At 39.1% G+C, this 23,054-nt stretch overlaps 2 protein-coding genes across 3 annotated transcripts; one reads left to right on the forward strand and one right to left on the reverse strand.

Annotated features, from left to right (window-relative positions):
* Positions 1 to 612: 612 nt before the first annotated feature.
* commd5 (COMM domain containing 5) lies at positions 613 to 8,418 on the reverse strand. The gene is made up of 7 exons (XM_023265229.3): positions 8,166 to 8,418; positions 6,402 to 6,562; positions 5,467 to 5,495; positions 5,326 to 5,376; positions 5,035 to 5,130; positions 3,483 to 3,558; positions 613 to 1,951 (listed from the first exon to the last, which is right to left on the reverse strand). Exons 1-7 carry the CDS (start codon positions 8,284 to 8,286, stop codon positions 1,850 to 1,852), a joined length of 636 nt encoding a protein of 211 aa, XP_023120997.1. The 5' UTR covers positions 8,287 to 8,418; the 3' UTR covers positions 613 to 1,849.
* On the forward strand, positions 8,390 to 22,274 carry fam199x (family with sequence similarity 199, X-linked). 2 transcript variants are annotated; one of them, XM_023265227.3, is made up of 8 exons: positions 8,390 to 8,527; positions 11,383 to 11,561; positions 13,316 to 13,535; positions 13,752 to 13,910; positions 14,063 to 14,224; positions 17,089 to 17,272; positions 17,504 to 17,607; positions 19,907 to 22,274. In XM_023265227.3, exons 2-8 carry the CDS (start codon positions 11,395 to 11,397, stop codon positions 20,078 to 20,080), a joined length of 1,170 nt encoding a protein of 389 aa, XP_023120995.1. In that variant the 5' UTR covers positions 8,390 to 8,527; positions 11,383 to 11,394; the 3' UTR covers positions 20,081 to 22,274. The 2 variants fall into 2 exon arrangements, with proteins under 2 accessions (XP_023120995.1, XP_023120992.1); XM_023265224.2 differs by having other exon boundaries at positions 8,461 to 8,589.
* The last annotated feature ends 780 nt before the right edge of the window (positions 22,275 to 23,054 follow it).

Raw genomic sequence — 23,054 nt, forward strand, 5'->3', positions numbered from 1 at the left:
TCGTTATTTATAGGTTATTGTGCAGTAATTTTACTGGTCTGGGCCGCTTGAGATCAAACTTGGCTGAATGTGGAACCTGAACTATGATGAGTTTGACACTCCTGCTCTAAAGCAACACATCTAATACTGTCGACGTATTTCAGTTTGTGTTAAAGTGGTGAAATTACATGAAAAAGTATAGATTATGAACTGTTGAAAGCTACCAACACTGCCAATGAGAGAGACACAGGTAACTTAGCCTCTGTTCAGACTTCATCAGGGTGTATTTTCCGATAACTTGAACAACCTTGAACACAATGTTAAGACTGTATTATTGGAGATTGAAGTGGATTTTAAATCACCTTAACCTTGGTATCTGGTGATTGCAGAGCAGCTCTCATCTGGTGTTAAAAGTGTTTTTCCCAAGATAATTGGAGAAATCAAGCCAAGGATTAAAGAGTGGCTACTTCAATCATAGATCTGACCTGCCACAGCTGTACAAGAAACATTTAAGAGTGCTAAGGTAAATTTCTGACTAATTTCTCATCTATTTGAGGGTACAACTGCAGTTCTTTATTTTTATAGTATGTTTGTGTTGCCACTGTAGAAATCATCACACCTCTGAAACAAAAATACAGCAATGGACAGATTTTATTACAGAATTGTGGCTCAAGAGGACAAAGTTTTGATGTTAATATGGAAAACACACATAAAAGCAGCATGTTACCTCACAGATTAAGAGGCTATACCACAAAAGACAAGTAAATGTGTTTCATGTTATTATGGTTTGAATTCTATATACAAAAACATTAGTAAAAAGAACCCATTCATTCAGTCTCAAATGACAGCGCATATGACATGGCACCAGTTTAAACGGCTACAGAAGGACCATTTCCACTGCAGGAATTTTCTCAAAGGGCCAGAAACCTTTGAAAGAAATCATGACTAATCAGAGACTTTTAGGGGAGTTCCCTAAAAGTCTCTGCTCAGGAGAGTCGGACTCAACTGGATTTAATTTGATCCACTATAAGGCGGTTTTGCACTGCAGGAACTCGGGACAGGTTCGATATATTTACAGAAACAGGTGTGTAATCAGCCCACGGCTTCTAACGCAACATCCACCCTGAATTTACCAGAACAACTATAAATAGTAGCTACTGGACACCAGTTCCATGAACACACAACACACACAAAAACAGAGGGTTCTTTAGGTTCGGTCATGTGGTGAATTTTACGTTTAAGCTGGCGATGTTTCAGAGAAAACGCAACAAGGACACTGAGAGGGCTGTTCTTTCTGAATATGAAAAGTAACTTTTTTTCTGACCGCAAAACAGCCCTCAGTGAGGTTCTGCTGGTGGGAAAACATGCAAAGAGTCCTGCAGGGAAAACCACCTCTAGTCATGTAAAAAAAATGACTTTTATTGCTGAATCTTTGTAGGTCTTTAGACAGACAGCAAATGGTCTGAGAGAACCTTGTAGTTCAATAATTTCAAGGAGTCAAAGTTGCGAGCACTTTGAATGGAAATAGGGCTTAAGTGACAGGGTCCAATTGGTCAGTTGTACGCAGCTATATTTTGGCACACTAAAGTTTTCTCAGGAGTCTCAGATCCAACAAACACTGCATTAGAAAATGCAGATATGCACAGTTTACAGTTTAAAAGAGTCTGATTTTGTTTTTAAATGCAGGTTGAGATACATGAAGTTATCTTTTTGCACTCCGTCAACAGTCAGGTACGTTGGATGCCAACACCATCAGAGCATAAGATCATAACAGGCAGGTTATTGTCATCTTTTATATTATCGTATGAGAAAACTGCACAAAACTGTGTCTCAGAAGTGAAACGGTTTACTTCAATAACTAGCTGGTGCGTCAGTCTTGGATCTTGAGAATGCTCCTCTTCTCCAGATCGTTCATTTCTTTGAGAATCAAAGCCACGTTGTAACGAAGGTCCTGGAATTTTGACACGGGCACCTGAACGAGAAAAACCACAACGTAGTATGAAAATAACCACATATAAGGTGGAGCTACAACAATAATAATAATACAGTTGCACACCTGTTTGCTGGGTGTGACTGATATTTAAAAACGTAAATACAGTCACAAAAAGAGTGACTGGAAACCTGTAATTACACACCGACTGTCTCCCTACATGGTGAAAATGGACCACAAGCAAAACAACAGGCTTTTATTTATAGCTCCTCTAATTTGTGTCCCTCACGTCACCGTGTCGAAGGTTCAAACTGAGCGTGAGTCATCAGTGTTTGCAGCTGTATTGGAGAAGACATGTACTAATTAAAACAGAGAGCAGAGAGACGGTGACGCCATCTCTTATGGTGCTTTTATTTACATTCTCTTTAGGTTTGCACAGAGATAAACCCTGATAAACACATACCAGGTGGAGATAAGATGCATCCATCAATAGAATGTGCACATCGGATGTTGCCGCCGCTAATCTTCTAATTCAGCTTTAATCTGATTATGTAACGGCTGCACCAGGTACAACGTCACATCGTCCTCCCCCTCCTGCTTCTGTCCACATTAGTGGCCTTCTTTGAAAGCAGAGGCTGAAGTCTCAAATGCAGCTTTTATTCTGAAATTAAGTGTCAGGTGTGGAGTGTGGCGCCCCCTACTGAGGAAGGTCTCTTCATGTTTTAGTAACTTTACAGAGCTTCTCAGCTGCTATTATTCTCCATGACTGTTGCATGATTACACTGCTGTGTTTTGCTCATTTCTAAACTGTAGAATCCGTATTTTCTGCTCTAGTTTGGTCTAAACTGTGTCACACTGTTTCAGAGGCACTCGGTCAGGGGCAGGTTGTGGTTTAGACCGCACTTAATAGACGTAACTTCAGTTATTCCGCTGTGATCCTATTATGTAACTGAAACAGATCTACATTGGTCCACTGGCCACCGACCAACTTCTTCAACCCGCAGGCTGAAGATAAACTGGGAATACAAGCCACAGTACGCAACTAACACCAGTCATGTGGGCAGAATCTATACAGGTTACTGCAAGCCAAACTTAGATACCTAAATAGTACAATCTGGAATTAATTCAGTCTGCCAAAGTCTGTAAAGCAAATTAAAACTAATGAAATAAAGAGCCTCTGAAATATAAATGCACATCTCTAAGAATGAAGAGGATGATGCCTGTTGTTGTGAAAGACATTTTGATCTTCATTATAAACTTGATTTGATGAATTAATTTAGATTTATTATAACTTTTAGGTATTCCTAGCACCTGTACCTGAGTGAGGTGCAAAGAAGACACCTTCAACAACTCCTAAAATTAATATTTCTGTGGACAAGCTACAAGATCAAGATCATAACCACCAAAAACTGCTTCACTACTGACTCCTTTGGTGATTTAAAGGTTATGAACTGAGGCATATTTCAGCATTAGTATCAAAATGGAAGAATGACACTCACGCATAACTTAAGAATAAAAAAAGACTGTGAAGTAAAATGTAAAACAGCATGCACAATCAGGAACAAGCCGGTACCTCAAAGCGGTGAAAACTCCCATCTGATAGTTTCATCTGCATTAGAACAGAAGGCTGCAGGGCTCTGGCTAAAGAGCTGGAAGAAAAGGACAAAATACAGGCATTATTATGGTGCTGAGTTAGAAAGTTACACTTATTAAAAACTCTACTTTAAAAATTAAGTAACAGTTTGATGTTTTTTTTAATATTGTGGCAGCATCTTTGACACTGAAAGTTTCTCTCTGAGGTGTTTGTCTACCAGTTTCCCCAAAGATCAACCATCAATCACATGGTTTTACTGAGATGTTGTTCCAGGAAAGATTTTTTAGACAACAAATAGGAAAAGTTGATTTAACTGGTTTTTGTTGTGTTATATTTATCAGTCATTGTTATTTAACAAATTTGATATAGTTTTATAATTCTACAATTTCATTTAACAGATGGTTTTATCCAAAGCGTCAGGAGAAAACAACCTGGATAAGAGCCATAAAACAAGTTTGAGTGTGATAGTAGGACTGTGGTGTCTACAGGCAGTAATAGTTTTTTTTTTTCGTTTTTGTTTTTTTTGGTTTGTTTTGCAATCTGTCAAGTGCAAAGGTGTTCAGTGAAGAGCTGGTTTATAGTCTCTTCTTAAAGACTGAAAGAGACTCTGCAGATGGAACAGCGTTTGTTAACTTGTTCCACCACCAGACACCACAGAGGAGAAGAGTCTAGCCATGGACCGGCCCTGTTGTAATGGTTGCATCACGAGCCTTTTGTTGACTGAGCGTAGTGAGCAGGAGGGAGTATAGAGCTGAATGAGAGAGTTCAGGTAGGAGAGAGCTGTTTTCATTCTAGTTTTGATTGCAAGTGTCAGAGTTCTGAATTTTATGCAGGCAGCAACTGGAAGCCAGTGAAACAATCTTAACAGTGAGGTGACATGAGCTGTTTTTGGCTGGTTGAAAACCAGACATGCTGCTGCGTTCTGGATCATCTGCAGAGGTTTGACCGTGAAAGCAGGGAGGCCTGCCAGTAAGGAGTTACAGCAGTCGATGCGTGATATTAGAGAGCCTGGACCAGGAGTAGTGCTTCATGTTCAGACTGGAAGGGTTTGGTCTTCCTGTTGATTGATTACTGTTTTCTTGAAAATGTTGCAGCTATGAGAACAGTTTGGGCTGCACAGTGGCTTGGTGATTAGCACTGTCACCTCATAGGTAGAAGATCCCCGGTTCGTGTCCCGGTCTGGACCTGGCATCTTTCTTTGTGGAGTTTGCATGTTCTCCCTGTACATGTGTGGGTTTTCTCCAGATACTCCAGCTTCCTCCCACAGTCAGAAACATGCTGGAGTTAATTAATGATTCTAAATTGTCCGTAGGTGTGAATGTGAGTGTGTTTGCTTGTCTCTAGTCCTGTGATAGACAAGTGACCTGTCCATAGTGTTCCCTGCCTTCACCCTCAGTCATCTGGGATAGACTGCAGCCCTCTGCAATCCTAATGAGGATTAAGTAGTGTATAGATAATGGATGGATGGATGACACAGTTAGAGCCATCAGTATGTTTCTCAACATATTAAATCACTTTCTTTGTATCTTACCTTGTAGAAATGGCTACATCCACTCTCCATTTAAAATCTGCTACTGTGGGAAGTTGCGGATCTTTCTGGGAAGCAGCTGCTTCTAGAACTGCACGGCTATAAAATAAACACAAAGAGCAAAATAAACACTGTACACAAAACTGTACCTGAATGCAGCACTGTGTGGACATACAAAATCTAGACGTAGGAGAGTCTTTGTTACGGGTTGAGCCTGTAAATCCTGGACTGTATCTGGCTACACGGCAAAAAATTTACAAACATGTAAACTGTCAGGCTCTAAAATCAACTTACCGATTTCCAAAAACCACACTGCAGAAATCTGTGATGAAGTCTTCAGGTATCCTGATCACAGAAACAATGATTCCAGGATTTAGAGAGCTGTGTTTATTATAAGAAGGAGCAGTAATGACAATAATAATAATGAGTGCTTGCCTTAGTTCTCGTAGATCTTCCTTAAAAGCCTAAACAGGGACACAGACAAAATATTAACCAGTTTTACTTGTATTTAATGTATTTATATCGCAAAAATGAGTATTTCGACATCTACAAAGAAAGCAACCAGCATTTTCTGTACTAACACACAAAGTGAAAACACCTGCATGAGTAAACCATAAGCAAGTCAGCCATTTCATCAGTTTTATCAAATTGTTGCTTAGAGGAGTAAAAGTAATCAGTGTTAACAATCAGTTATCACTAGTGGTGGTAACTAACTGCATTTACTCAAGTACCGTTTTTAAGAGCAAAATTGAGTTGCTTATACTTTATTCTGCTACTTTATAATTTAACTGCATTGCAGTTCAGAGGAAAATATTGTTCATTTTACTCCACTACATTCATTTACTTAAATTAATTTCAGTTATTTTGCAGATAGAGTCTTATAATACAAAATATTTTCAGCAAATACATTATGATGTTATTAAGATGCAGCTTTATTGATCCTTGAGGGAAAATTCACAAGCTAGCCAGCAGATAGACTTGATAAAATAGTTACTTTTACCAGCATCATGCATCAATAACTATAATCTAATAATATACATAATTCTGAAACACACCATACTGCAGAACAAGGTACTTTTCCTTGTAGTACTTTAAACATATTTCAATGTTTTAAAGAGTTTTGAAAAACTTTCATGTGAGTAAAAATCTAAATTTGTGACGTTTGCTTGTAACAGAGTAAGTAAAGTACAAGATCTGAATACTTGTTCCAGCTGAAGAACCCCAGAGATCCATGACAGTGTGACTGTGACCCAGCATGAAGAACACTAGGACCCCAAAAACTGAAGCAGCTAAATGGACTTCAGTCATTAAAGGCACATTATATCAGTGTGTTTCAGGATAAGACCTGCAGTGTTTTACCACCAGCTCACCTCCTGTTTCAGTAACGGCGTTGGGATGCGGATGGCCTCAGACAGAACTCTGTGCATCCCAGCTATGATGTGACTGAGCCTCTCCTGAGGGATGACGCTGCTCTCTGCTATCGATTTCATCACCTCTCTGCAGTCCTTCCCCTCCAAAGCACTGACCACAGCTGGATAGAAGACAATCCACAGACACATTAACAGCTTCCACTCAATCTGAGTGTCAGTGGCTGGATCTCATCACAGAATGAACAAACAAGGACGTCACCAGCCTAATCCAAATACCATCATTTGTGCCATTTTCACAAGAAATTCTCTTGAATATAACTATCTGAGCAGCTGTAAGTGTTGAAGTGAGTTTATTTCATCTGCAGTATACAACATAAGTCAGTACATTCCTGTGCAAAATCACCTAAATGTCAAACAACTAAAAACTGCATCACCGTGGAGTAATTACATTACTTCTTAGTCAAACAGTAGAGTATTTGCTCTCATGCAAAATTAAAAACTAACAATTGAGATTTACTATATTAGAAATACAGGCCGCAAAGTCGGAGCTCAGAGCAGCAAAAATCAGTCAACCTTTCACTACTGAGATGCAAATTGTTCCTATGTCCACCTTTGTTTCTGAAGACAGACTCAGCCCTCTTCAGCATTGAGGATACGATAGCGTGGAACACATTTCTGCAGAGATATCCTGCAATTATTCACTGACTATATTTTTGCAGATCCTTCCTCCTCTCTCCTGGAGCCGTTGTGGTTTTCTACTTTTCTCTTTACATTACTCCACAGGACTTGTGGTGGATTCAAGTCAGGTGACACACATGGCCAGGCCTTAGTTTTAGTTTTTCCTTCTTTAGAAACTTGTGGGTGATTTTGGGAGTTTGTTTCAGATCATTACCATAGAAGGCACCTTGTAGCCAGTATTTTTGGGATATCCACAGACATCCACGATGCCATCTATAAGGTTCATCTTTCCAGCACCTTTTGCACTCATGGAGCCTGATATCATCACACTCCCACCTCTGTGCTCCACTGTCAGGGCTATGCATTCACTGTGGCAGTCCATCTGATCGAAGAATGTGCTTTTAATATTTAACCATTTTTTTCCCTCCATTTGCAATGTCCTTCTCTGCCACATTGTGCAGGCCCTGTTGTGTAATTTTAGCAGGGCGACCACTGATTAGTGGTACTATGGTTTGTTCTATGCCGCTGCAACTCTATTTTAACGTCACAATTTTTAGTTGGTCACAGAACTTCCTGTAACATTTTCCATTTTTGTGAAGCCTCTCAATCAGGTTTTTCGGTTCCTCTACTAAATATATAACTTGTGGGACCATGATGCAGACAGATACAGCTCAGATGTCCAAAACTGAGAAAATTCTGGTGTTTTCATCCAGTTGGGATAATTGTAAATCAGTGGAATCAGTTTAATTTCAGTGATCACATGCTCTATAACTTGTGTATTCACTTTTGCTGCATTGGGTTTCTACTTTGGGATTCTATTTTCAATATAGTCTTTCTTAAGTACGCGTCCTTTATAGTACGTTGGGGGAAATATTCTACCTGGCGGCTTAGGAAAAAATGCAATTACTGAGAGGTGAAATATTTTTAGATCATTTAGGAAAAATTGCACAGGGGCGTTCCCATTTCTGTCGTATTTAAACAGATAGACATGCTGCATCATGAGAGATATTACACACGATTTTGGTTGTAATTGTTGTTTTAGAGCGACAGTAATAGCTATATCATCTCGTAGCTAATTTTCTTTACCTTTTAGTATTTTTCTGAAAAGCTCCTGGTCCACATCCTTCAGGTTTTTCGACATCGACTCGATTTCTGGTGGTATCCTTCCTCCCAGGAAGGAAGGGTCCTTCGCGTGGCTCGAAGACATGACTAACAGATTACCAACATGTAGCGTGAACAGACAGCAGAGTTAGAAATATAAGATAACAGCCATTTGTGTTGTCTTTGCTGCCAGCTTTCTGTTGATGCCACAACTTCCGCCTTCATGTCACATGACCTTCGTCTTCTCCCGGGAGTCTCGCGGTGACAGCTCTGCTGACATCATCGACAGAAAAGAAAGGATTCGCAAATGGAGGTGGCAGAAATGATCGCTGTTTGAACAGCTAAAGGTTGGTGTCTTAACATCGATAGCTTCTGAATAACAACTTCACCGGGTTCGTGAACCGTCCAGGTTTGTACATCGTGGCGAAAAGATGACTTACTTGTGGGTTTGTGGTTGGTAAACGCTACGTGTAGGTTTGGAGCGTTAGCATTGCAGCTAACGATGCTAGCTAGTGTTGTGTTGTCCCAGGCTGAATATTCACGTTTTATAAACACGGCACGGTTTACGTAACTTATGCACAGGCTGATGTAGCTACCTTCTTTTGATGTTGGACTTTCACATGCTTTGCCTTGGTATTTTTACTAGTATAATTACTATTACTTAACATTTTTCTAGCCATTTGCAACACTTGAATGCGTAAAGTATGTGCAGTGTCAACAATTAGCAGGAACAGTGCCGTTGACGTACTTAGCTGGTTCAGAGTTTCTGCAGGGCATTAAAAAGCATTAATAGTCGTTAAGTTGATTTTGCGAAATTTAAAGACTTAAATGGCATTAAAATCATTAAATTTGATTCACATTGGCATTAAAAATTCTTTCTGCAGTTTTCAAGAAAATATTTGGCAATAATATATAAGTATAGACTGATTCGTCAGATATGTGCATCTGCGTAAACATGCCGAAGCATTGCGATAATTGTTCTCGCTGGTTGGGTACAATTGCCAAAAACTGGATGTTTTTAAAGTGGCCGGCAGGCTGGACCAGGTGGAGGAGAACTGGGAAATATATTGCAAATTCCAGCAAAAATGGCTAGAAGACGTGGAATTCAGAGAATGACTGCAGCCTGTTGGTGGTCAGGGATGGTTTCCTGATTCAGAAGTAGTGAAATGTAGGGACAGTTGTCATATAAAAATCATCTTTTACAAAAAAAAAGAACAAACGCGTGTAATTTGTTGTTGGCATTACAGTTTTTACAGTCTAGCATTAAAATGGCATTAAAAAGCATTAAATTTGACTGGTTGATATCTGCAGAAACCCTGTGGTAAAAGAACACATCATCTGTTTGTTTATTTAGCCAGTAATATCGTAAATGTTTTCTTACTAGTGAAGGTCTTACTAGCTTTATATCCTTCACAGATTGTACTACTCGGTAATACGTGAACAACAAAAAGTTGTTTCCTATCAGTGACGGTGTGCAGCATATTTGTTTAGATAGATAAGATGACCCTTTATTGTTCCCCACGTCAGGGGAAATTCACATTGTTACAGCAGCAAACATGTTTACATCAGCAAATAAGCATAATAATAGTAATATTTACAATATGTATAAGGATGAAAAAATTAATGAATAAATACAGTATTGACACACTGTAGACAACAGCAATATAAAGTGGTTTGAAAATAAATTTAAAAGTGCAAAGATGCAGCAATGCAATCCTTCTTTATGTGCTATGTTTATACAATATCATACATATTGTTTTATTCTTGTCTTACTTTTTGTTTAGTTTTTTCCTTTTGTGAAGCTCTTTGTAACATTAGTATGATACGTGCAAAATAATTTAGCCTGTTGTTATTATTCTAATAATGTTGTTCGCTTGCAAAACATTAAGATCAGCACATTTGTATTTCTGGATACGAAGTTCACCAAAAATGATAAGCAGCTGAGTTTTGTAGGCAATGTTCACTTCTACCCCATAAACCACATTGTAAAATGTAACAAACAATGCATTATTGTGCACATTTTACTACTGAAAATATCTGCATACCCTTTAGGGCTGTGGTGTGGGATAGTTTTAAAAATTTGACACAATAAAATGTTTAATTTTCATTTTTAAAGACATTTTGAATAACTGGGGAAAACAAGGTTTATTGTGAATGTAAGCAACTAATGTTGAATTTAACCTCTTTACTCCATTTATCAAAGTACATAGGTATTCATTGTAATGTTTACACAACAGGGAAAATACAGACATGTACACGCATTAATTAGGATAAATGAATGATCTCATGTTGATGGACATCAAACAAAGAAAGCCGGTTAAACCCTGAAGTGCATGAAGTCACTGCACCTACTGGGGTTCAGATTCCCAGTTGTGGCTTGGACTGGGTGTTACTGGACTAGCAGGTAGCTGGTTATCATTGATTAAGTGGAGGTGGGCACTGGGTCCTGGGTGTTTTTAGCTTGTGAAGGACATATGCAAGGCTGTTTTTAAGCCAGAGATGGAGCACACTTGTGGTTTGTTTGTGAAGCTGAAGTTTGTGTTTTTATTCTGTACTTTAATGGTAGTATGAATCTAATGTGTTTAAGTGGAAGAAATGAACATTTTATCAAAACACTTCTTCTGTTGCTATTGATGAAGCGTCTATCACTGCTATCTATTGCTATCGCTTTGTTGCCCAGGCCTAGTACCCATCCAAAATAAGCATTTGTAAAAAATAGATGAAATTTAAATCCCTAGTTAAATTGCTAACATTGTCTTTATATTGCCTGAATCTTCCAAACATTTCATTTACAGAAAAAATAAGTATGTATCTACTTTATTACTAGTGTGGAGTTGTTGTATTTATGTTGAAGACAGTAGGGTTTTTTTTTTTATTCTTACATTATCTGATTAACTAAAGAAGCCCAACATAACTTGTCTTCTCTTGTAATTAGCTATCTATCTAGTGTTTGCTAACACAAAAAAATCAAAACCTCAGTTGTGTGTCTGTTGTCTAAACATTGCCACCAACACTTCTGTTTGCAAAAATCTTTGAATTACATAATTATATGGACACAGTAACAAATACTACACACTATGTTTATGAAGCTTTCTTTGAAAGTCAGATGTGTTTACCGTATCAGGTGGTAATTATTGCAGCTGTTGCTGTATTGAAAGGCACCCTGTTATTTTGTCTTATTGTCTCTGTTTCTCTTTGTCAGGTACATCTGACCATGTCTGAATCTCTGTATGAGAAGTTTTTGGCGCCAGAGGAGCCTTTCCCTCTCCTCTCCCAAAGAGCCAACCTCAGCGATGTGGGAACCCTGGACGTCAGTGACTTTGGCTGTCAGCTTTCATCTTGCCACAGAACGGATCCTTTGCACCGTTTCCACAGTAACAGGCAAGTAGAGAGTGTGTGTTGGTGTGTGTTCACACACGTGTCACCAGGCTGTGAGATAAACCGACTCTCAGGAGATAAAGGATCAGCCATTACAACAAGAAATGTTAATGTTCTTGTCAAGTGGCACATTTTATGGTCGGCACTGCCAGTAAATACACCAGTGCTATGGAAGTGCTGTAGTATTGATGATTTCTACATTTTGCTTGTATGTTTCCTCAGGATATGAAACACAAGGCTGTTGTAAGGCACATGTTTTGTCGTTGCTGTTTGAAAAAGACAGCGTTTTCCATCATCATCAGTTTTTGAGTAATGTTGCACACAGATAAACAGACAGACAGACAAACATATGCCAATCGTCACATACATATGAAACAACATTAAAATCATTCCACTTTTAGCTCAAAAGAGTAGAACAACAATAACTAAGCTCAAGTTGTGGTAGGAAAACATACTCATTTCTTCTTTAAAGCCAGTGCCTGATGGTTCAAAAGATCTCTGGTAGTAGCTGCTTTTAGCTAGAGATAAACTTTTTTTTGTTTTTTGGGGGGGCAATATTGATTAGACCAATTATTATTATTTAAGGAGACTTTTAACTGAGAATCCACAGCTTGGAACTGAGACACATTTGTAGTGAAAATGAAAATCTTCATGTCAAATGTAGAATAAGACCAACTCCAATACAAAATTTTGTTAAAATGCTTTTGTCAATAGCATTCATGGGTTTAAATAAAAGGGAACTTTCCAGCATTTATTCTTCGATGGTAATAGACTGTTGCTTGTGACGTGCAGTTAATTAAATAGTGCTTGAAGTGGGACTTTGCTTACGGCTGAAGAGTAGTGACTAAAGGTAAAGAGAGACAAAGTGGTCCATTTTAAAAAAAAAAAATTTAATCAGGTGTCAGATTTTTTAAAATTAGGATATCAATCATTGGAAAAATTTGGAATTTGAATACTGGATAAAATAATTAGTCATGCCGATAATCTGTCGATTTCTAGTTTTAGCCTTCTGGAGTTGTTGAAATTGTGTTCTAATGGATGTGAGTGTACTAGAAAAGTCTTTACACCATTATGTGAGGCTGGACATGTGTGTTATTGGGATTGCCCTCAAGAACCACATTTAACATGTCGCTGTGCATCTTGTGGTCTTTTTTTAGTCTGGTTGGCAAAGTGGAAGGAATCTAACATGTTCCATGAGTAACTGTGTGAATGTTTCCAGATCAAAGCCTGTGCGTAGTAATTCTATTGCTAAAAAGCCTCTGGGACTAAGAATTGCAGCTCTTTGGAAAGTGATAGAGCAGCTTTTTACTCTCCTAATTTGAAGGCTTAGAAAACAAGGTCTAAATGTTATTCTCGCTGGACTGACTCCTGTATCTCTGTTTTTTATTTGTCATATCTCCTTGTTTATAATGTGCTTCTCATAGATTCAGTTATTTGAAAGGCTTAAACTTATCTGTAAGATGAGTACTTGGGTTCTATCATGGCACACATGACTGCAACTCTTGCACAATGCACACTGCATTCAAGGTTTACAATCTCCTTACTCCTGGCTTCTATGTTTTAAGGAGCCTTTTTTAGTAATGTCTTATTTTTGCCAGTCTTGTGAAACAGTCCCTTTGCATTCAGCTGCACACGCTGTATGAGCTTGTGACAAATAAAACTCCTGAATCTTGAATCTATCTGGAGAAACAATCAGCGCTATTTCAGGACATTACTCCTATAATTTTGCATGACGTCGAACTCTTTGTTCTCTCCAGGTGGAACCTCACGTCCTGTGGGACCAGCGTTGCGAGCTCAGAGTGCAGCGAGGAACTCTTCTCCTCGGTGTCTGTGGGAGATCAGGACGACTGTTACTCCCTCCTGGATGACCAAGAACTAACGTCACTGGATTTATTTCCTGAGGGCAGCGTTTGCAGCGATGTCTCCTCCTCCATCAGCACATACTGGGACTGGTCTGACAGTGAATTCGAGTGGCAGGTAGGTTATTATTAGCTGTTCTGTGGGCCAGTTTTACCATTAATTTAACTGTATTATAAGTGCTTGATATATATACTCTGTATTTAATATATGCTGTAAGCTGTTAGAACCTGCATGAATGGATTTTATCTCAGATCAGACCGTAGCTGCGAGTCCTTTCTTCCTCTGTTCATGTCTCCACACTTCACTGTTGATCCGTCTTTGTTGCGCTCCCAGTTGCCAGGAAGTGACATCGCCAGCGGCAGTGATGTCCTCTCTGACATAATCCCGAGTGTGCCGAGCTCACCGTGTTTGTTTTCCAAGAGGAAGCCGAAACCTCACCCTCATCGCAACCTGGATGAACTGCCTTGGAGTGCCATGACCAACGATGAACAGGTAAACAAACCGGTGCACCTTTATGTGCTCAGAATTAGCTGCAGTCAAACCACTATTCTGCATTTTTTTTTGTAGGATTTGGCAAGATTTTTACTGCTACTACATCATGACAGTCAGTCTAGAGGAACAAAACCTTGTGTTTCCCCTTTCAGGTGGAGTACATCGAGTACCTGAGTCGGAAGGTGAGCACAGAGATGGGCCTGAGAGAGCAGCTGGACATCATCAAGATCATCGATCCCTGTGCTCAGATCTCTCCCACCGACAGCGAGTTCATCATCGAGCTCAACTGTCTCACTGATGAGAAACTTAAACAGGTGAGGACTAACTCTGAAACACACAGACAGCATGTCACATAGCCTCATACTTAAATTGATCGAGCAATTAATTGATTTGTTTCTGTAATTGTTTGTCATTGGCAAAGATTTTATGATTTTGTTTGACATAAATGACCAAAAACTAAACACAGCCTCATACTTAGATTGATTGTGTGATTAATTGATTCATTTCTGTAACTGTAGTTTTTTTATAACTTCAATGAATGCATTTCAGCGTTTCCTCTAGGATTTTTTTCAGCAGCAGCGGCAGGCTCTCTGGGAGTTGTGGTGGCATAAACAAATGACATTTGATGGCAGATTTTACTTTTACAACCTACTTATTGAATGGCCAGTTCAAAATATCTTTTCAAAGGCTGACTGTAAAAAAAACACACAAAAAACAAATAGAATAAAATAAAAAACAATATTTGAACAAGCTCATCTGAAAATGCAGTCAACAGTTACATCATGGAGTGCAGATATTAGCTTAATGCTATCATTTAGTTTATTCACGTTAGCGACACTGAGTTGGGACCGGGCCCAATGAACTGAAGCTACCGATATGTTACGTAACGTTAGCTGGCCGTCAATATTTTGCGAATGTCTATTTAACTTGTAAAATGTATTATGAGTTATCTTAAGCTAATAACTTTTCTCCAGGAAGTCACTGCCCTATTTTCCAAGACGATGTTCCTCTGACTCTCTGACCTGGTGCCTGGTGACATGACGTCACTCTTAAGGCTGTGCTCTCGCGAGTAATTAACGTCGTATTAACCCCACGTATCAAAGAGTAGCTACTGAGCAAGATAGTCATCTGTAGTTTACCTTGGTAAACTGCTAGATAGTTATCTGTAACGTGTACCCGACCCAGTGCAAGACTGCAGTGAAGGTGGAGACATGCAGCGGTGGTGTGTTTGTGACAAAAAAAAAATAAAATCAAATTGAAGGAGCCGCGGCTCGGATTTAGGAATGGCCGCCCGCCGCTGTTGAATGAATGTAGAGGAAACACTGCATTTTCTCGATGCTACCATCTCTAATGCTTCTAATGCAAAGATTTTATGATTTTGCTTGTCATAAATTTCAGAAAACTAAATATGTAAAATAGGGATATTGGCATACCCATTTTATCAGCCCGATATTGGCATAAAAATTTATTATTGGTCAATATTGTTATCGGGTTTTTTTGCCCCTCATGAAAACCGATAAAATAATGCCAGGATTTCACCGGCATTTTCCGACACGCAAATGATGACATCATCAAATTGCGCCGTGAAGCGTGTATACGAGTATGGCTGCAGTAACAAGCTTGCTGTGCCTGCCTAACAATATGTCTGTGGTTTGGACATATTTCCATATGTCTCCTTCGGATTTCAAACTTGCAATTTGCAATGACTGCAAAGCGTTGGTTATGCGAGGCGGGACCGAGGCTTCTTTTTGCACAGTGTTTACATTTGGAAATCCTTGTTGCATTTGAGAATGCATCCAATGGGGCATCACAATAAAACTGTGCATGATGTGTTAATTCCACGACAGGAGATATGTGATGTTACCTAAAATTAGTTAAATCGGCCACATATATCGGCATCAGTTGATATTGGAATTGGAAATTGAGAGTTGGACAATATCAGCATGCTGGTTCTTGGCCAAAAGTACAATATCGGACATCCCTAATGTAAAATCAAGGAATTAGAAGAAGTCACCTTTTCGTTATGTTTATTGCTGTTTATTTTTATTGCCAACACTGTTACTTACTTACTTAAAGAAAGGATAAGCATGTTAATGAATAAACATTAGTCAAATGAACTACATTAGTTGGAGCCCTACACCAAGCTTCAGTGATATGTCAAAGGCAAAAGGAAAAAACATTCCAAGTGGACTTGCACACAATAAGCCATCATTATGAAAATACATTTTTATTAGCTGTCATTGTTTCATTACCATAAAAGTCAGATTTTTAAAACTTTCTCATCCATTTCTTACCTTATATGCAGGTGAAGCATAAATATAAATGCATTTCTGATATTTAAGGCCACTATCTGCACAATAGAGATGACATAACGTGTCCATTATCAGCTGAAAAACTGAATTTGCATGTAACCTGTTACTTGCCTTTTTGTTTTTTTCACTCTTTTTCTTTATTTTTCTATACTTAAACAAACCAAGAAAAACAAATGAGCAACAAAACAATTGAACAATGCCTAGGTAGTAACAGAGCATCTACATCATCCTTCAGTCCTATTAATCATAATTTTCCCCTTGTTCTCCTCTAACGTTGCCATTTCGAGTCCCGTATTCTGTCCACTTAGTCCATTTTTTTGTCCATTTGTGCTTCCTGTAGTCTCAGTTTGTGAGTTAGTTTTTCCATTGTGTACATTTCCTCAGTTATTTTCAACCATTGTTCTTTTGTTGGTGGTCCTGTTTTCCCCCAGTTTCTCATTATGGCTTTTTTACATGCCACTAGCAGTATTTTGATTAACTATCTGTCATTTCCCATCACACTCTCCTCAGAGAAATTACAAAGATAAAGCACACTGCAGCTCAAAGGGATCTTATAACCCATTATCTGTTGTAGCTCTTCACATACAGTTTCCCAAAACACAGTTATTTTCTGACATTTCCAAAAAACATGCAAATGATCTACATCAAGTTCTCCACACTCTCTCCAACATTTCTGATGCCGGTTTAACTGTTTATTTTTTTCTTTGGTGTAATAAAGAAACGTGCCAGTTTTTTCCAGGAGAACTTCCTCCATATCCGCCAACTAGTGGATGTGTGATGAATCTTCCACATAATAAGCCAATCATCATCTTTGTTTTAGCTGTCGTGCCAGAATTCTCTTGTATTGACCTGTGTGACGCCATCAGGTGCGTAACTACATCAGAGAGCACAGCCCGAGGCAGCGAGCCAGCAGCACCAGAGAGGGCTGGAAGAGGAGCAGCCACAGCAGCGCCAGCACGGGCGGCGTCAGCGGAGCCAGCAGCAGCAACGCCAGCATGGTCAGCTCGGCCAGCTCCTCCACCGGATCCACAGCCTCCAACTCTGTAGCAGGTAATCAGCTGCATCTGTGACCAGCGGTTCAGTGACTCAGCAGGGGAGTCTGTAGGAAGCTGAATATTTCCAGCTCAGAACATTCACAGCAAGGGACTTTATTTGTTGCAATAATGAGAAGTTGGAATAGAAAAGAGCTTCAGCGGGTTTTTTTTTTTTTTTTGTTCATTTTGTTTTGTTTTACATCTTTTTGGTTGTAACACTGTTTATTCATGTTGTCTTTTTGTCCAGGTGGAACAGCCTCAGCCTGTAGCGGAAGCAGTGTTGCCAACATTAGCCGAGCTCACAGCGACGGCAACCTTTCCAGTGCTGCAGAACGTATACGAGACTCTAAAGTAAGAGCTATGAACGTGTACATGTAAAAATGGGAGACGCTTTGTATTTTTCTAATTGTTAATGTGCTACGCTGAGTTCAGTCTGATACTTTTCCTACTAAAATTGTGTCTGACTTCTGAATCTGACACACCTTATTTTTTACAAGCTGCTTGATCAAAATTAGTGCAGGACCGAGTCCAAAACTAGCTGAAACACTCCAATTATTGATATTTTGATGAAATTCTAAGTGAAAGATTGTAAGTCCTAAGTAGGATTTCCTGAATTTTGACTTCCCATAATTAGAATGAGCTTGATCAGGATATTATTGTTTAATGTGTGCTCTAGAGCTGAAGCAATTCCTCGGGTTTTATTAAATTATTTAATTACTAAAATTCCTCGAGGCAAAATTGTCTGAATCGAGGCTTCGTCTCATCCACTATGCACTACTCCAATACAGACTGGAATCTATATAAGTTAAATTTGAGGAGATGCTTCTATTTAAACCGGCGCAGCGTTTCTTGTGTTTTTAGCTTTTATTGAATCAGAGGTTGAACTATGAAGGCAATTTAACAAAGTCAGGCTTTCTTTGTTTAAGTCGGCTCAACAAAAACTAAATGCTCAGTCAGAGTTAACAGGTAGGAAGGTGGTTTTCAGCTTTCTTTAACTCAGACTTTCTGCTTCAAACTAGTCACACAAACAGCAGCGTTTAACGATCATTTGATTCGTTTTCTGCACAAAATGAACCGATCACCAACAGGTTGTTTAAATGGAGAATAATGAGGTACATAAACATTTATGACGGTAAAAAGCTCTAATTGCAGTGTCTATTGATAGGCAGATGTTCAGCAAATGAGATGTTGAACCTTATTTTAATCAGTACTTTGATGCAAAGATGGGGACATTAGCAGCTACATTACACAACATGGAAGTGAAAGCAGGGCTCTGTTTATTTCTATGTGAAAGTGCAAAAAAAAATTATCGTTGCTCAAAAATAATCATGTTTATTATTTTGGCTATAATCATCAGTGTTTCCTCTAGAATTGTTTTCAGCAGCAGCAGCAGGCTCTCTGGGAGCCGTGGTGGCGTAAACAAATGACACTTGGCTGCATATTTTACTTGTACAACCTGTTTATTGACTGGCCTGTTGAAAACAGCTTTTTAAAGGCTGAATGTAAAAATTTAAAAAATAATAATTTGAACAAGTTCATCTGAAAAGCAGTCAGCAGTTATATCATGGAGTAGATATTAGCTTAATGCTGTCAATTAGTGTACTCACATTAGCGACACTGAGTTAGCACTGGGCCCAATTAACTGAAGCTACCAATATGCTACATAACGTTAGCTGGACATCAATATTTTATGAATGTCTATTTAACTTGGAAAATATATTAAGAGTTATCTTAAACTAGTAACTTTTCTCTGGTAAGTCGCTGCCCTTTTTTCCAAGACGACACTCCTCGGACTCTTCTGAGCTCTAGTAATTAACGTCGTATTAACCCGACATTTCAGAGAGTAGATACTGAGCAAGGTAGTTATCTGTAGTTTACCTTAGTACTCGCAAGTACCTGACACAGTGCAGGACTCTGCTGTGAAGGTGGAGACATGTGGCGGTGGAGTATTTGTGACAATTAAAAAAAGAAAAGGAAATTTGAAGGAGGGGTGGCTGGGATTTAGGATTTAGGAATGGTGGCCCGCCGTTCCTAAATGAATGTAGAGGAAACACTGATCATGCAGCCATTTCTGACGTTGACATGGTTTTATCAACTAGAGAGAAGATCCGTCACTCTGTTGGAGTCAGTGCGACCACAGAAAGTTTTTCTGTTTCAGCAGTGTGACAGAGTGATGCTTCGTTTATCTCATGAACACTCTTTGGCTGTTTACAAACATAAACAGCCAAGCTTTATGTTGGCCTGTCATCAATTCAGGCTTTGAGAAGCTGTTCTCAGAATGTTCTTTTTATCGTTATTTCTCCTCACTCCAAATAATTAATGGAAAGAACATTATTAGGCCACCAGATTCACTAAATCACTTATATATGGTAAGATAAGTGAGGAGATGGACCACCCACAGAGGGCAGGAAAGAAAAACTCGGATTTTGATTGGCTGTGTTTTGGGCTTGATCGGCTGTGTTTGGATTGGCTCACACAGGACCAAACTTTGTGCTTGGCCTGTACTATTTCTCACCATATTGTGCCACATGCATGTCAGTTTTATCATAAATAATACATTCTGTGTATTTTTCTTGTGTTATGTTGCTACAAACTTCCCCTGACTCTCTGTGTCCTCACTAACTCTGTCTCTTCCCTTTTTGTCTTTCAGAAACGTTCGAAGCAGCGTAAGCTCCAGCAGAAAGCTCTCCGGAAGCGTCAGCTCAAAGAGCAGCGACAGGCCCGAAAGGAGCGACTCAGCGGACTGTTTCTGAACGAGGAGGTGCTGTCGCTACGGGTGACGGAGGAGGACGACCATGGTGACGACCTGGATATATTGATGTGACACCAGTGAATCAATCAGTGCTCCCTCTAAACCTGCTCTCCCGCCACCTAGCCACTAGCATAGCGCTTGTAGACCGCGCTGACCCGCATCGCTGCATGCATCGGCTCTGAATAGGCTAAACATACTTAGAACGCATTTTGTACGAGTAACATGCCAGGCAGTATTAGCATCTATAACTTAGCTTAACATATTGTTTGCTTATTCTAGTGCATAGAAATGCTAGCTGCTGCTATTCTTACTAAGCTAGTCACAGTAACGATGCAAAAACAATGCTAATGCTTTGATAAGACTCAGTCTAGCCTGCATTTAGCTCACGGCCGCAGATACAAATGAATCTACACTACTAATGACAGATAGTTCAGCTTAATACAGTTAACAAGAGGATTGCTTGTAGATGCTGCTAAAGCGTATGTAATCACTGCTACTAATCCAACCACCACTGACAGAAGGACAGATCAGGGAAGGGAAGCAGAGTTTGGCAGTTTAGCTTCATGCTGCTCTGGGATAACCAAGTTTTTATGCTCTAAACAGCCACAGCACGGATTTTAGGTATGAGCTGGTGGCAGGACTGTATCTGCACTAGCCCAACTCTGTTCATCTGTGGATTGAGGTTAAATAAACATCTGCAGCAGCAAAGAGTAAATTCCTCTAGTTCTAGTCAATGTGGCGTGAATGTAAAATATCAGCAACATCAGATTTAGCATGGTGGTGGATTTACTCTAAATACGAGCGCTCTTATTGTGACGAGTTCAGGGGAAACACCACAAACATCAAAGCCTCACAACACTTGAAAAGTAATTTCAGGGAAAAATGATTGTTAATGTCCAAAGTAATCCTTGAAAACGTACAAATAATTAAATCTGTGGAGGTCTCTAGGTGTGAAAACGGAAGCGAGCTGGTCTGTCTTTCTATCCGCTGAGTGTCGTGGTCCCATTTCACTTCCAAGGCTTAGAGGGAGCACTGAAACACTGCATGTTTAAATCGTCACCCACACCAGACCCTCGTGTGGTCCACTAACTAACAACTTGCACCATTATTTGCATACACCTGTTAAAATAGCTTCTCTGTGTTGTAAATAAATAAGTAACATCATATTTACTGCTTGCTTTCAAGTTTTCCTTGGTGATAAAGATTTGATTTAGTTTATTTTTTCCTTTTGTGTGTATATATTACGACGACATAGTGAACTAATTGGTCATCGCAGCTTGAATGCTTTAAATCGTGGCTGTTCTTTTGCAGTTTTTTGAGTCTTAATTTGATGGATTTGGTTGTTAATTGACATTTTTGGTTTTTCTTTTTCCTGCTAACACTCCTACCTGAGTAATTTGATCATCATGATGGGGTTTCAAGCATTTGAGCATTGGTGGAGTCTTACCAGAGGTTTTTATGGATCACTTTGTACTGTATCGCTGGATTGGTTTATGCGCTAAAACTTGAGCTGGTTTCTTAAACATCCAACATTAAGCCGTTAACTCATCTTTTAAAGATGTGCACAATTTGCTCTGTTGATTTTTTTTCCAAGCAAGAAACACAACAGAACAGCTGTTTGTGGAGTTGTAGCTACCCTGCTGTTTTCATCTTTGCTAGATTTCATTTCTTTGTGTTCTTTTTTTCTCCTGTTAACTTGTAAACACTTCCCCACAGCTCCTCGGCTGTAACGTGATGAACCACTGCAGTTATTGCTGTCGTTTCTAATACTTTACGTGTACTGAGCTTTGGCTCTTGTCTCTGTCTCGTGTATAAAATTATTACAAAACTACAGCAATTATGTTAAAAAACTGCTTTATGTATTCTGTAGCAATGAATTAGTAAAACTCTATTTTGAAAAATAAGATAATTTTGAAAAAAAAATCTAAACAAGTGTGATGCAACAAAGTTATTTGTACAAATAAGGTACCATGTAACTGCTGAAAATAGTATTAAACATGCTTTAAAAATTCTGTGTAAACAGAACTTTTTGATGAAGAAAATCCTTCTACATCCGTTAAAGTCATTATTAATAATAGATTGCACCAGACAGCTACAATAACAGTTGGTACACGTATTGGTTCCTTACAGAACGTTAGGAACAGTGTTTCCTGCCCTTGTTGCTTGTGTTACTGAGTAGCAGAGAAACTTTATTAGAGCTGAGAGGAGACTAAGAAGTCTGATAAATTGTGAACTTGACAAATAAACATACCTTGTTGCATCCTGAGGTGTTTGTGGTTCTGTTATTTTGACTTCATTGAGCTACAAGTTTTCATAACAGTGAACCAAAAGCTTTTGGAGGAGGCTGTCTGCCCAGTCTGTAATCCAGGCTAGACTCAGAACTGAACATGTTAGATTTGTATTGTATCTGAACTATTTTAATTGCACATTATAATTTGAAAATGATCATTTGTGTCCGTTGGATGAACATTAGCGGGCAAATGAATAATCAGTGTACATTTATTGATCCATCCATTATCTATTGTCATAACCCTGCTCAATGGCCATGACAAAAGAACGGGAGGAGTCCACTTTCCAAAATAACCAAATAATTTATTACAACTGAAAGTAAGTCAAACAAAGAATAACTACGGGTATAGTGTGTGTTTTGTCTGTAGTATCAGTAGTGTGTATGTGGGTGTGTGAAACTGATGTTGTGCGAGGTGTTGAAGGGTGCACTAACAAAGAGAACTAAATAAATTGTGCGTGTGGCTCAGGCGACAGGTCACTTGAAACCAGCATATATAGCAGAAGTGGAGCAGCGGGCCCAGGTGCTCCACTTCTCAATGATTTCGCATAGCCAATCCCGGCACCTCGGAGAGAACAGATATCATTAGATCTTCTATTAGATAAACACAGAGGCCGTCACACTATACACTGCTTAATCCTCATTAGGGTCATGGGGGCTGGAGTCTATCCCAGATGACTAAAGGAGAAGGCAGAGGACACGTGGACAGGTCACCAGTCTATCACAGGGCTACATATAGAGACAAACAATCACACTCAC

Source organism: Amphiprion ocellaris, chromosome 13, assembly GCF_022539595.1.
Source record: "Amphiprion ocellaris isolate individual 3 ecotype Okinawa chromosome 13, ASM2253959v1, whole genome shotgun sequence".
Classification (NCBI taxonomy): Eukaryota; Metazoa; Chordata; class Actinopteri; family Pomacentridae; genus Amphiprion; species Amphiprion ocellaris.